At 36.1% G+C, this 11,834-nt stretch overlaps 2 protein-coding genes across 2 annotated transcripts; both read right to left on the bottom strand.

The window, feature by feature from the left end:
* Window positions 1-1,016: 1,016 nt before the first annotated feature.
* LOC128863914 (phospholipase A1-like) lies at window positions 1,017-2,200 on the bottom strand. Its single transcript, XM_054103334.1, has 2 exons — window positions 2,154-2,200; window positions 1,017-2,083 (listed from the first exon to the last, which is right to left on the bottom strand). Exons 1-2 carry the CDS (start codon window positions 2,191-2,193, stop codon window positions 1,107-1,109), a joined length of 1,017 nt encoding a protein of 338 aa, XP_053959309.1. The 5' UTR covers window positions 2,194-2,200; the 3' UTR covers window positions 1,017-1,106.
* Window positions 2,201-10,239: 8,039 nt separating this feature from the next.
* LOC128863912 (phospholipase A1-like) lies at window positions 10,240-11,436 on the bottom strand. The gene is made up of 2 exons (XM_054103332.1): window positions 11,378-11,436; window positions 10,240-11,306 (listed from the first exon to the last, which is right to left on the bottom strand). The coding sequence occupies exons 1-2, from the start codon at window positions 11,415-11,417 to the stop codon at window positions 10,330-10,332; spliced, it is 1,017 nt and encodes a 338-aa protein (XP_053959307.1). The 5' UTR covers window positions 11,418-11,436; the 3' UTR covers window positions 10,240-10,329.
* Window positions 11,437-11,834: the final 398 nt, after the last annotated feature.

Here is an 11,834-nt window from a genome sequence, read left to right as displayed (position 1 = left end):
CATTTTCTGAATTTTACTGAGTGCACTGTTATTATGCACAAGAGAAGTATAAAGATCACGAAAGGAAAACCATTCCAAATAATCTCCCGAGAAATTTGGTACGGAGATTTTCGGTAATTTAGCGTCACTGTAAAATGTATCATTTCGATGGGAAGGAGCCACAAATGTACTGTTCAATGCCACCGGTGAAGCTGTAGAGCAGGCTGGCATAGAATCATACAAAAACCCTTTAAAGGTGAAATATAAGTCTTCGAAGCTATCAAAAGTTGCACTAGTCACGTATGGAATTTCATCAACACACACGCCCTCATCCTTTATAGACCTAATTATTTGTTCATGGTTTTTTATAAAGGATGTATATAAATGATCTACTCTTTCACTAATCACCCTAATATACCCCTGAGACAGCGTTTCCGGACGCAGCCCATGTGCCTTTTCTTTAAGCTTCGTCAGCTCGCACAGCAAATGCGTTTGAATTTCTGTAAGTACATTTACCTGATCCATATTAGACAAAATTATTAAGAAAATTTAAATAATATTAGGTTGATTCTGGTGTTCAACTTAAAAACTGGACCGACTGTCCCTGCTCGGGCGCCAAAAAATGTTTTGTTGTTATAATTTTTATTATTCCTTGAAAATATATAATATTAAGTTAATACTTTTTCTTACTCTCTGCTAAAATGGTATACAGTTCAGTGACTCCTGTTTTATTTTTAATTAGATTCTTATATTTAGAAATAACATCCTCTTAATAGTTTGCTTATGTTAAAGTATATTCTGCATGACCACACCTGTTGACGTCCAAAGAAAAAGGAAAGTTTATTTTAGCTAACATAAGTTAGCTGCGGTTCAATATTAAACCTCGCTCACATTTTACAACATCTCGTTCAGAGGAGATAATTTTATCATATGTTGTGACATGAACACTTCGGTTTCTTGTTTTTTCCTGAGAAAATTTTTTAGAGAATAATTTCAAAAGATGCTAATCTATCAATAAATCAGAAAATAATCTCTTTTAATATTTTTCAAAATATATCTGTTTTTTATTTATGTATACCCAATATTCTTACAACGTTTATACTGAATATCAGACAAGCTGCGAAGATTTAGCTACCCTTACCGAAGGGAGTCTTCTTGTTCACTGGAACATAGAAATCACCATTAGCACTGACGAAGTTACTGGTGGCGGCCATGCGAGTCGAAGAATAAGTTTGACCACAAGACTTGCTAACAGCCGCTTCATAATCACCGCACTTTATAGATGGGAAATTATCGCTGCCAATAGCTTCGGCGTAGTAAATGTATGAGCGTGAGTGAGCGCACGAACCGACAAGATCAATGCCACAACCTGGTTGACTCTTGCCACCGTTGGGATAGAAAGCTCCTTTGCCAATTGGTTTCAAGAAACCTAAAGTACCACCATTAGTCTGGATGGACTCAACATAGGCGGCATCATTTTGGTTCAAACGCTTTGCGGGCTCATCATAACTGAACAATGGTAAAGCAGGATCCAACCCAGTAATTTGCTGAATGCGTCCATATTTCACATTCTTTCCTGCATAACCGGATATATGAGCACCCAAACTGTGACCAATTAAATGCAAGGACTCGAATGATAAACCACCGTCCGTGTACAAAAAGTCAATCAATCCAGCTACTTGTTTACCAACACCAGGAACACGCAACGAAGAGGCAGCATAATTGAGACTTTGCGCCTTGTCGCTCCAGTCTACTGAAATAATGTTGTAATAACCCTTGGAGAAATACGCATCACGGATCAATGTTGTCAAAGCGGTGTTTCCGTTGGATTGCCAACCATGAATAATGATTATTGTGGGATAATCTTTGTTGAAGTGGGATTTCTGCAAAGATTCGGTGTCATCGGCGTCCAGAGTATCCGCAGTAGTTGGGTTCTCGCGGGTGTACAAATGGAAATAAAGTGTAGCAGAGGCACGGCCGGTTGGTGTTTCACTCAATGCCTCGGCTTCAGCCTCAGTCATCCACTGCAAAGATCCATCCAGTTGTGGCACATACCAACCACCTTCGCCGGATATTCTCTGCTCAGCAATAGGGGTGGCCACAGCTGTGGTGATGCCAAGTAAAGAAAAAAGGAGGATATTTTTGTGTTTAGTATTGGGCGTTAAGTCACATACCTGCCCCAACTGCGAGTAATAAAACGATCGCTGTCTTCATGACTGCTCTTCTGATATTCCAAATTAACAATATAATCGAATGGCTGCTCCACCGATTTTTATACCAAAAATTTTCTTGTCCAATTTAGTTATGCCCATTTACTTTTTAAATACATAAATATATGACTTTAGAAATATCTACTGTGGTAAAAAATACGAGGAGTTAAAGCTATCTTATCATTTCATAAAATCTAAGAAACAGAATGTCTTTTAACGAATTAAATCCATTTGTGGAGACTGGTACTTTTCTTATCATAATTAATAAATTAAGGACCCATATAACATATTTAGCAGCTAGTTGTCAGAAAATATATTATTAGTATGTATGTATGCTTAAGCTTTTTATTACGATAATTAATTCATCACTACTGTCTCATTTTTGAGGATTTGTTGATTTCATAATTTGATTTCAAGCGATAAATTGCTTTGAGCCGTTACCCAGCAGTGAAATCTGCAAGTATGATACAAATCTTTTACTATTGTATTGTGCAGAAGCTTGCTAATTTCAAGATTTGCTAATTTCACTTACGACGGAACGCTGAACTGTGAACTTTACAGCGACCTACACAAAAAGCAGCAAATAAGATCCAGCAGCTCTAATAACTAAGTAATGAGAGATTTGGCATCTCCTAAAACACTCAGGCTAAAGAGCCCATTGTATTTAAAGCTTTGGAAAGTGAAAGGATAGATAGTCAAGGAGGAAAGAAGAGAAGTAACAGAAGAAAAAAGATAGGATAGAATATAGGAATAGAGGTAGTTAAACCTGCGAGAATTTTCCAGATTCTTTGATAAATCTGAAAATATCCTCTAGTTTGAAAGAACAAATTTTACAAGTTTTCATGACGTTGGAACCCAAAATTCGTAACCTTGCTCTAGCAACTGCGGGACACTCACCGAGAAAATCCTCTGTGCCATCCGCCTCTTCTAAACAAGAGAGGCAAATCGGCTCCTCAATGATTCCAATGGTGGTCGACAGTTTTCTGTTCGGTCTTGTCACATAACACTTTGCAGTTCTGCAGCGGTCAAGAACGGACCATCGCTCTTTATGTAAATAGCATACATAATCGCTGATCTACTTCTTGATTCCTGCAAAACTGATTCCGATTATTGGTTACGGTGCCTGTGAGGGAACCGCTGATCCACAGTTGGCCAATTCTTCGGCAATTTCATTCCCTTGAACCCCGCAGTGTCCTGGAACCCATATAAGTACGAGCTTGTTTTGTCTTGCAACAGAATTAAACTTCTTCTTACATTCTTGAACAATCTTAGAGGTTTGCTTTGCGTTCTCCAGAGCCGTATACGCAGCCTAACTGTCACTAAAGACTCCAATCTGTTTCCCGCTCCATCTCCTCTCAATTATCCATTCTGCTACTTTCAGAATGGCAAAAATTTCCTCCCATAGTGTAATGATACCTATTACTCTCGTTTACTTACCCTCCGGCTCCAGAACCTGTTTTATTCTTGGAACCAACGGTAAAGAAAATATCCGTCAAAGCTCTTGTAATGCTCTCTGGATTACTCCATTGCACACGGAATGGATATTTAACATCAAATTTCCTTCAAAACGGAAGGCTTGCTCTGCGTTGGAAGAAGCAATTGGAGAAGTATTCGGTTTTACGACAAAAAATTAAACTAAAGCAGTATTGGATTAACTGGAAAATAAAGTACAACGGGGTAATGGGAGACTGAGTTAAAAAAAAAATCAATTCTTCAATTTGTGCGTTAAAAATAGAGGTAAAAAATATTGTATTTGCTACTAAAATTGTGTTTTTCGTGTAATTATAATAAGTGTTTTTTTAATTTTTCAGATTTGTAGCGAAGATCTGATAACTGCGATACAGGCACATGAATGCTTGTACGCCGAAAGCCAAGAATGATAGAATACAAGATTACGCTTTCTATATTTTGTACACCGAGCAGCAGCCACTTCAAAAATATGGTGGCAAAAAAGGTGGCGTAAGGAGCGGTTGAATACAGTGAATGTTCTGATAAGTGAATGATAATTATATTATTAAAATACTGCATGTATACTTGTAAACGCTTTACTTTTAGCTTACAATTACAAGGCTCGTTGGTGGTGGCTATGTGGGAGAAACGCCCAAGAAATCACGAAAGTGCCTGGACTTTCAGACTCTGCCACATCATTCCGAAAGGTAAATAGATATATATAAATATTTTATCATTATCTTACCTGGGAGATAAGTATTTAGTTCGTTCGGGTGATTGCCCTGAAATTTCAATTTTTCAAATTTCGACAACAATTGTCTTCCATTTTTTATCCATAATAATATTTATTTTGTTTTTTAAGCAAGGAGATTGTGGAAAAAGAACGATCCTTGTCTCGTAACCACAAAAGAAAAAAAAACAAGGTGGACGACCTCCTCGTAGATGTGTTGCCCAAAATACGAGGTAAATATTCGTGCGCAAGTGAGGAAGTAACGCACGAAATGTTTTTTAGCCTTATGAGGTGTAAATTTTTACGGGCTTCGACCTGTAATACATATGTATTAGTATGGGGTACCATTATTTTCTCGGTAGATGGCTGTAGAGATCGATATCTCGGAAAGTATTGATCGAACAATTTATAGTTTATGCTCTTTGTCAAGGTGACATTTCACACTAAACAAATCTTTTGCCTTTTTGTTTGTTTATTCCATTCAGTTGTGAGTTACAGGGTGTTAACAATGGAAGTCAACAAAGAGAAAATTCGGTACTTTTAAAGGTTTTTCTTTGACGAAGGCGAGAATGCAAGCTAGGGCGCCGAAATTGTGAATGGTGTTTATGATGCCGATACTGTAACAGTTAATTACGTGCAATTAGTCGATTCTGTTCAGGTATTTTTGATGTTAAAAGAAAGTCGAAAATGTCTTTAAAATCACAAAAATAATCGAAGTTTACCGGCATGTTACTAGTCGTAGCATCGCCCATAAAACAGTTTTAAACCATTTGCGCAAAAATAATATATTTCATACCGCTGACGAGTTGCCACCTGTTAAAAGTTAAATTAAACTAATAGGATTGATGACATTTTGCAATGCGGGTATCGAATGCAAAATGTCTAAAAGTGATATTTTTAAAAAATATATTTTGGGATTGCCACCTTTTTGAAAACTAAAATTAAATCTTATCAATAAGATAAATAAAATGTAAAAATATGGAAGTCAAACGAAAGAGTTTTGATAAATCTTACTTTCGAAAATATTTTTAAAGGGGCTTGCCATTAGTCTGAAAAATTATAGTTCCTTATGGTTGCCACCTGCTTAAAAAGGGGTAATTAAATTTAATAAAATTTAACTGCAATACCATTATATCAATCAAGTGAAGAACATAGAAAAATTATCGGCGGACAATTTTAAAACACGGAAACAAAGCGGATAAAATGTGAAAAAGCTAAATGAATGAGTTAAGTGGAATATTACAGAATGGGTGCAAAGGAAAGAGTATTAAGATCGTTAATTTTTGAAAACAATTTTTAAGAGGGTTACCCCCATTTGAAAACGTTTTCTTAATATATTAAATTAGTAAATGTTTAAAAAAAGTTTAATTTAAAAATACAGTATACAACTTCCACACCGCTTTCTAACAAAAAACCTGGTTGTGATCCATTGAAGGGGTTTGCCAAATCCGCTTGGTCCTCAATGTGTTAATGTCTGGTGCAGAAGTTTGAAATATAACCACATCCGATGGGGTGGCCTTAGAGTTTTAGCAGAGATACGTAAATGGGCCTTTGCGAATTGGCGATGGTGATTATGGCGGAAGATAAAATTATGAGCGGTGTGAGTTTAAGAGGGACACGGACTTAGTAGAGCGAATATAGATTCGGCGAATAGATGTACCATAGACGATCAAGTCCAGAAAGTATTCGATGACGTGCCTACTGGTCGTGGCAGAGTATAAAGAAAATTTCTTGGAAATTCCAAGACGTGGCTTCACTTAGCACCAATAAATAAAAAAACTTTAACTTTTAAAGACTTATTGATCTACCCTTGTACCATATGATAGTATTTTTATAAGAATTAAAACGTGTGATATGTCTAAGACTAATAAATTAAAGGTATAAATATGTTGTTTATGATTCTGTGATATCATACATTAGCCACGTTCACGTGCACTAAGGTAGTGTGGAGTGGAGTGTACTATCTTCAAAACAAAAGTATGTATGTACATGAAATACTTATTAATATATACTTAGAATTGTTTACAAACTTGAGAGATGGTAAGTCTATCGCGGACCACAAAAATACACGTTTGGTATTAAGCGAAAAGTAGAAGCGCACTTGAATATCAAAAGGAGGACAACTGCCGCATGATCTAATCGTTGTCTACCTAGAGATGTCAATTGCGGTATCCCGATGTTTTTCAGCTTCAACTAAAAACTTGTATATTTCAATAAAAGCTTTCTAATTCCCAAGAAACCTACTTTTTACACATAAATCAATTCGAACTGAGCCATGATTCAATTATAGTCTAGATTATAATTGAATCATGGAACTGAGCAAGCTTTTGTTTTTTACAAATCAAGCTAAAAAAGCTTTTAATACTAGTTGTTCAATAAGTTTTGCTAAAGTATGACGAGATGATTCAGCTTTGGAGGAAGATGAAACAACATTGAAGGTCGAGAAATTACTTATCGGAGAAGCTACATTGGACGCGTTCAAGGACTAGTCTTCATTACCCGATGAGACAATATTTGAAGATGGCTCTATCAAAAATATAAGATTTATGAATAATGCAAATAAATACAATGAATGCAAAAAAGAAACCAAAATAGTTAAACAACAACTGATGCGCAGCTTTCCGTTAATGGCCTCTGGATTTCTGCAAATTTCTTCTTTCTGCTGTGCTGGCGCTCTACCACTACAGCAAAATAAGATGTTTCTCTCTCTTCCAACACTTCGTCGATTCCTTTCTAAAAAAGGTAAAATAAATCCGTATAATAAACATAATTTTAATTGAATTTGCAAAATATGTACATTAAAATACGTACCTTTCCTCTGTAGACATTTCGTTTATTATTTGCGGTCGATAAGCCAGATTGCAAAAAGCAGTAAAAACTTCATAAGGAACCTTGGAAGGACCGATTATATCCGCTACTATTTCGCAAGCGCACATAAATCTGTGCGCTTATTGCTTCATACAGAAAAACAACTAATAATTAGCCGTACTAGTAAACTATTAATTTAATGTAATTAACAATAAAGTCATAGCTTGAAGATACTGAACAAATAATTTCTCTATTCGATACTTCTAATTCTTCTTTTCTTATTCTTAGTTTTAACAATAACATCTTTATTAAACAAATATGTTGTTTTTGTCATTTGAACTAGTCATGCTTCACATTTTTCGTTCAAGGCTTACAGAAACGTTTTTGAGCGAAACACATTTTGTACAGAAATTGGCTGCATATCCAAGAATGATAGAAACAAAATGCGTCCATCAGAGAGTGCGTGACGTCACATTAGTGTAGTTGTCTGGTATTGTCAACCCCTTGGTCTTCGCAATAAGTTGAATGCTTTTTTATAAGCAAAATGCGAAAATGTTTGAGTTTGGTGATTGTTTTTTTTTTTAAAGCTACAAAATTGTACATTAAAAAAAATGTATATTATCATTTTAAAATTAAAAAAAGGCTAAAAAAGGCCACTCTTGCATTTGAAGCCTATGCTGAGAAGATTTGAAAAATTTTGAAATTTTTTTGATTCTTATAAAATTTGATGTTTTGAGAGCGCAAATCGCGTTTTTTGCAGTAAAAACAATTTGTCACGCATAAAAAGTCTTTAAGTAATTCAATAAAACATTGGTATTTTCCTTTCTTTAAATTAGCATTTTTGTGTTTTTTTATGTCCAAAACTAAGCAACACTGCAGTTGCAATTGAAAAATTTGACTGCTCGATGAAGAAGAGCAATCTTGGAAAAAAATGTAAATAAAGAAAGAAATTCTACACACATATAACGCATGCTCGAATACTATAACACACGATTAATCACCAACACCACCAATAATCGCAATCGCCGACCAAATAATAAAAAAGTAAAGCTAGATAGAACTAAGCGAATTATTGAACTAATTTTTAAAAAAATTATATTTTACATTTTTCATATTGAAAAAATTATATTTTACATAATCACATTTAACATTTTAACTAATCACATATCACATTTTAATTAGAAGAGGCTAGAACAATGTCACGAAGTAAGAACTAAAACTTCGAGGGTACAGATAAAAAAAAATGCCGAATCAAGTTACATAAAAGTTATCTGGTCACACTGACCCCCAAGGGTGACGTCACGAAAATCAGCTGATATTGTCAAATTCGCTGAGAGCAAAGCAATGGTACCACGAGCGGCACCACCCTATTGTTATCTCCATCGATTTTTGACCAACCAAGACAGAAATAGTTTTTTTTATCACAACACTTTTTTGCAAACTTGTAATTTTCGGAAAATTTTATAGTGAAATATTTTATAATAATTTAAAAAAATTGAAGGTATCAATTCAATATACACATCAATTCATTTTATTCTGACGCCATTCGTTATTGCATTCTGATGCTACCGTAACCAACATAATGAAGCTGTACATTCTTACGAAACAGAAAAAATTCACCGTGGTCACATTTTCACAAATTTAAATCCCAACTGTACATACTGGTATTCTCTCCAAAGCTCAAATCATGTAAAAAGCAAAAATTAAAGCATAAATAATTATTTTTAATATTATCGAACTAAATCAAATATTATAACAGTTGGCGCTTAAGTAATCCTCCTATCAGAAAATGCTATAAATTTTGCGATTGGCTCCTAATGTCAGTTCTGTTTTGACATTTGTGTAGTAAACACATGCGAAATACACGTTAATAAACAATGTTACGCTACATTGCTCCAGAACGCGGAATATTGCTGACTATTTATTTGACCAATAATCGGTCGGTGACTTTGGCACAACGTGAATTTCGTCGCAGATTTCCTCGCCGTCCAACGCCTACTGGGGAAACACAGCAAAATTTACGCTTCGGGGGCACTGAAAATCCGCGTATAACCCACGAAGAGCCATTACACCCGCTCAAAGTCACTGTATGGTGTGCTGTTTTCACTGGAAGAGTCATCGGACCTTTTTTCTTCGAAGACGTCGCGGGCCAAACGGTTACTGTGAATGGTGAGCGCTACAGAGCAATGATCAACGAGTTCTTTTTGCCGCAACTTGATGAATTGGGATTGGAAAACATGTGGTTCTAACAGGACGGTGCAACGGCACACACTGCACGTGCCACAACCGATATGCTGAAGGATGCATTTCCCGGGCGCCTAATCTCCCGTTTTGGCGATTTGCACTGGCCAGTAAGATCGCCTGATTTGACCGCTCCAGACTTCTTTTTGCGGGGCTTTTTGAAGTCGCGGATTTATGTCAACAAGCCTCAGACTCTTGCAGCTCTTAAAGACAATATCCGTCAAGAATGTGAGGACCTATCGCCGGAAGTTTTGGCCAAAGTGATGGAAAATGCCATAAAAAGGGATCAAATGGCAATCAACTGTGGCGGCGGCCATTTACATGACATAATATTCTCGACTTGATGTAAAAAAATTAAAAGACCAAATAAAAATAATCCAAAGAAGAATCAAAGTTTTTCATTTTTTTTTTTTTTAATTACAGCCAAAAAACATCGCAAGGTTACTTTTGCGCCACCTGTTACAAAAAAATGATTTCGAGAGATGGAAATGTTCATGGTCGCCTTTTTTGTATACTACAGCTGTCTAGTTCATAAGAGTCAAATATGATTGGCCGACGACGTCATTTGCAAAAATTATAAAACTTCACATAGAGAGTTTAATTTTCAGCCACCTTGGAACAGCTTGACACTCAAATGTTTTACACTCCATTTACTCCGTATTTCCTCTCATTTCATATCAAAAGCTTTTTTTATTTGCTTTTCTCACAAAAAGAAGCAGCAGAATCCACTGTTTTAAATAAAAGAACTTTTCACTACGGTTTTTTTTAGAGAAAAATCTCAAAAGATGCTAATCTATCAATAAATCAGATAAGAATCTCTTTTAATATTTTTCAAAATATATCTGTTTTTTATTTATGTATACCCAATATTCTTACAACGTTTATACTGAATATCAGACAAGCTGCGAAGATTTAGCTACCCTTACCGAAGGGAGTCTTCTTGTTCACTGGAACATAGAAATCACCATTAGCACTGACGAAGTTACTGGTGGCGGCCATGCGAGTCGAAGAATAAGTTTGACCACAAGACTTGCTAACAGCCGCTTCATAATCACCGCACTTTATAGATGGGAAATTATCGCTGCCAATAGCTTCGGCGTAGTAAATGTATGAGCGTGAGTGAGCGCACGAACCGACAAGATCAATGCCACAACCAGGTTGACTCTTGCCACCGTTGGGATAGAAAGCTCCTTTGCCAATTGGTTTCAAGAAACCTAAAGTACCACCATTAGTCTGGATGGACTCAACATAGGCGGCATCATTTTGGTTCAAACGCTTTGCGGGCTCATCATAACTGAACAATGGTAAAGCAGGATCCAACCCAGTAATTTGCTGAATGCGTCCATATTTCACATTCTTTCCTGCATAACCGGATATATGAGCACCCAAACTGTGACCAATTAAATGCAAGGACTCGAATGATAAACCACCGTCCGTGTACAAAAAGTCAATCAATCCAGCTACTTGTTTACCAACACCAGGAACACGCAACGAAGAGGCAGCATAATTGAGACTTTGCGCCTTGTCGCTCCAGTCTACTGAAATAATGTTGTAATCACCCTTGGAGAAATACGCATCACGTATCAATGTTGTCAAATCGGAATCAGAGTCGGATTGCCAACCATGAATAATGATTACTGTGGGATAATCTTTGTTGAAGTGGGATTTCTGCAAAGATTCGATGTCATCGGCGTCCAGAGTATCCGCAGTAGTTGGGTTCTCGCGGGTGTACAAATGGAAATAAAGTGTAGCAGAGGCACGGCTGGTTGGTGTTTCACTCAATGCCTCGGCTTCAGCCTCAGTCATCCACTGCAAAGATCCATCCAGTTGTGGCACATACCAACCACCTTCGCCGGATATTCTCTGCTCAGCAATAGGGGTGGCCACAGCTGTGGTGATGACAAGTAAAGAAAAAAGAAGGATATTTTTTGTGTTTAGTATTGGACCTTAAGTCACATACCTGCTGCAACTGCTAGTAGTAAAACGATCGCTGTCTTCATGACTGCTCTTCTGATATTCCAAATTAACAATATAATCAAATGGTTGCTCCACCGATTTTTATACCAAACATTTTCTTGTCCAATTTAGTTATGCCCATTTACTTCTTAAATTCATAAATATATGACTTTAGAAATATCTACTGTGGTAAAAAATATGAGGAGTTAAAGCTATCTTATCATTTCATAAAATCTTACAGAAACAGAATGTCTTTTAACGAATTTAATCCATTTGCGGAGACTGGTACTTTTCTTATCATAATTAATAAATTAAGGACCCATATAACATATTTAGCAGCTAGTTGTCAGAAAATATATTATTAGTATGTATGTATGCTTAAGCTTTTTATTACGATAATTAATTCATCACTACTGTCTCATTTTTGAGGATTTGTTGATTTCATAATTTGATTTCAAGCG

The sequence above is a fragment of the Anastrepha ludens genome, chromosome 5, assembly GCF_028408465.1.
Source record: "Anastrepha ludens isolate Willacy chromosome 5, idAnaLude1.1, whole genome shotgun sequence".
Classification (NCBI taxonomy): Eukaryota; Metazoa; Arthropoda; class Insecta; order Diptera; family Tephritidae; genus Anastrepha; species Anastrepha ludens.
This window is presented reverse-complemented; position numbering and strand designations above follow the sequence as displayed.

Bases quoted from the DNA above. Each gene is read 5' to 3' on its own strand.
- LOC128863914 (XM_054103334.1), bottom strand. From the start codon at position 2,193: ATGAAGACAGCGATCGTTTTATTACTCGCAGTTGGGGCAG. The intron at 2,084-2,153 runs GTATGTGACTTA...GCATCACCACAG, and splicing joins ATTACTCGCAGTTGGGGCAG to CTGTGGCCACCCCTATTGCT.
- LOC128863912 (XM_054103332.1), bottom strand. From the start codon at position 11,417: ATGAAGACAGCGATCGTTTTACTACTAGCAGTTGCAGCAG. The intron at 11,307-11,377 runs GTATGTGACTTA...TCATCACCACAG, and splicing joins ACTACTAGCAGTTGCAGCAG to CTGTGGCCACCCCTATTGCT.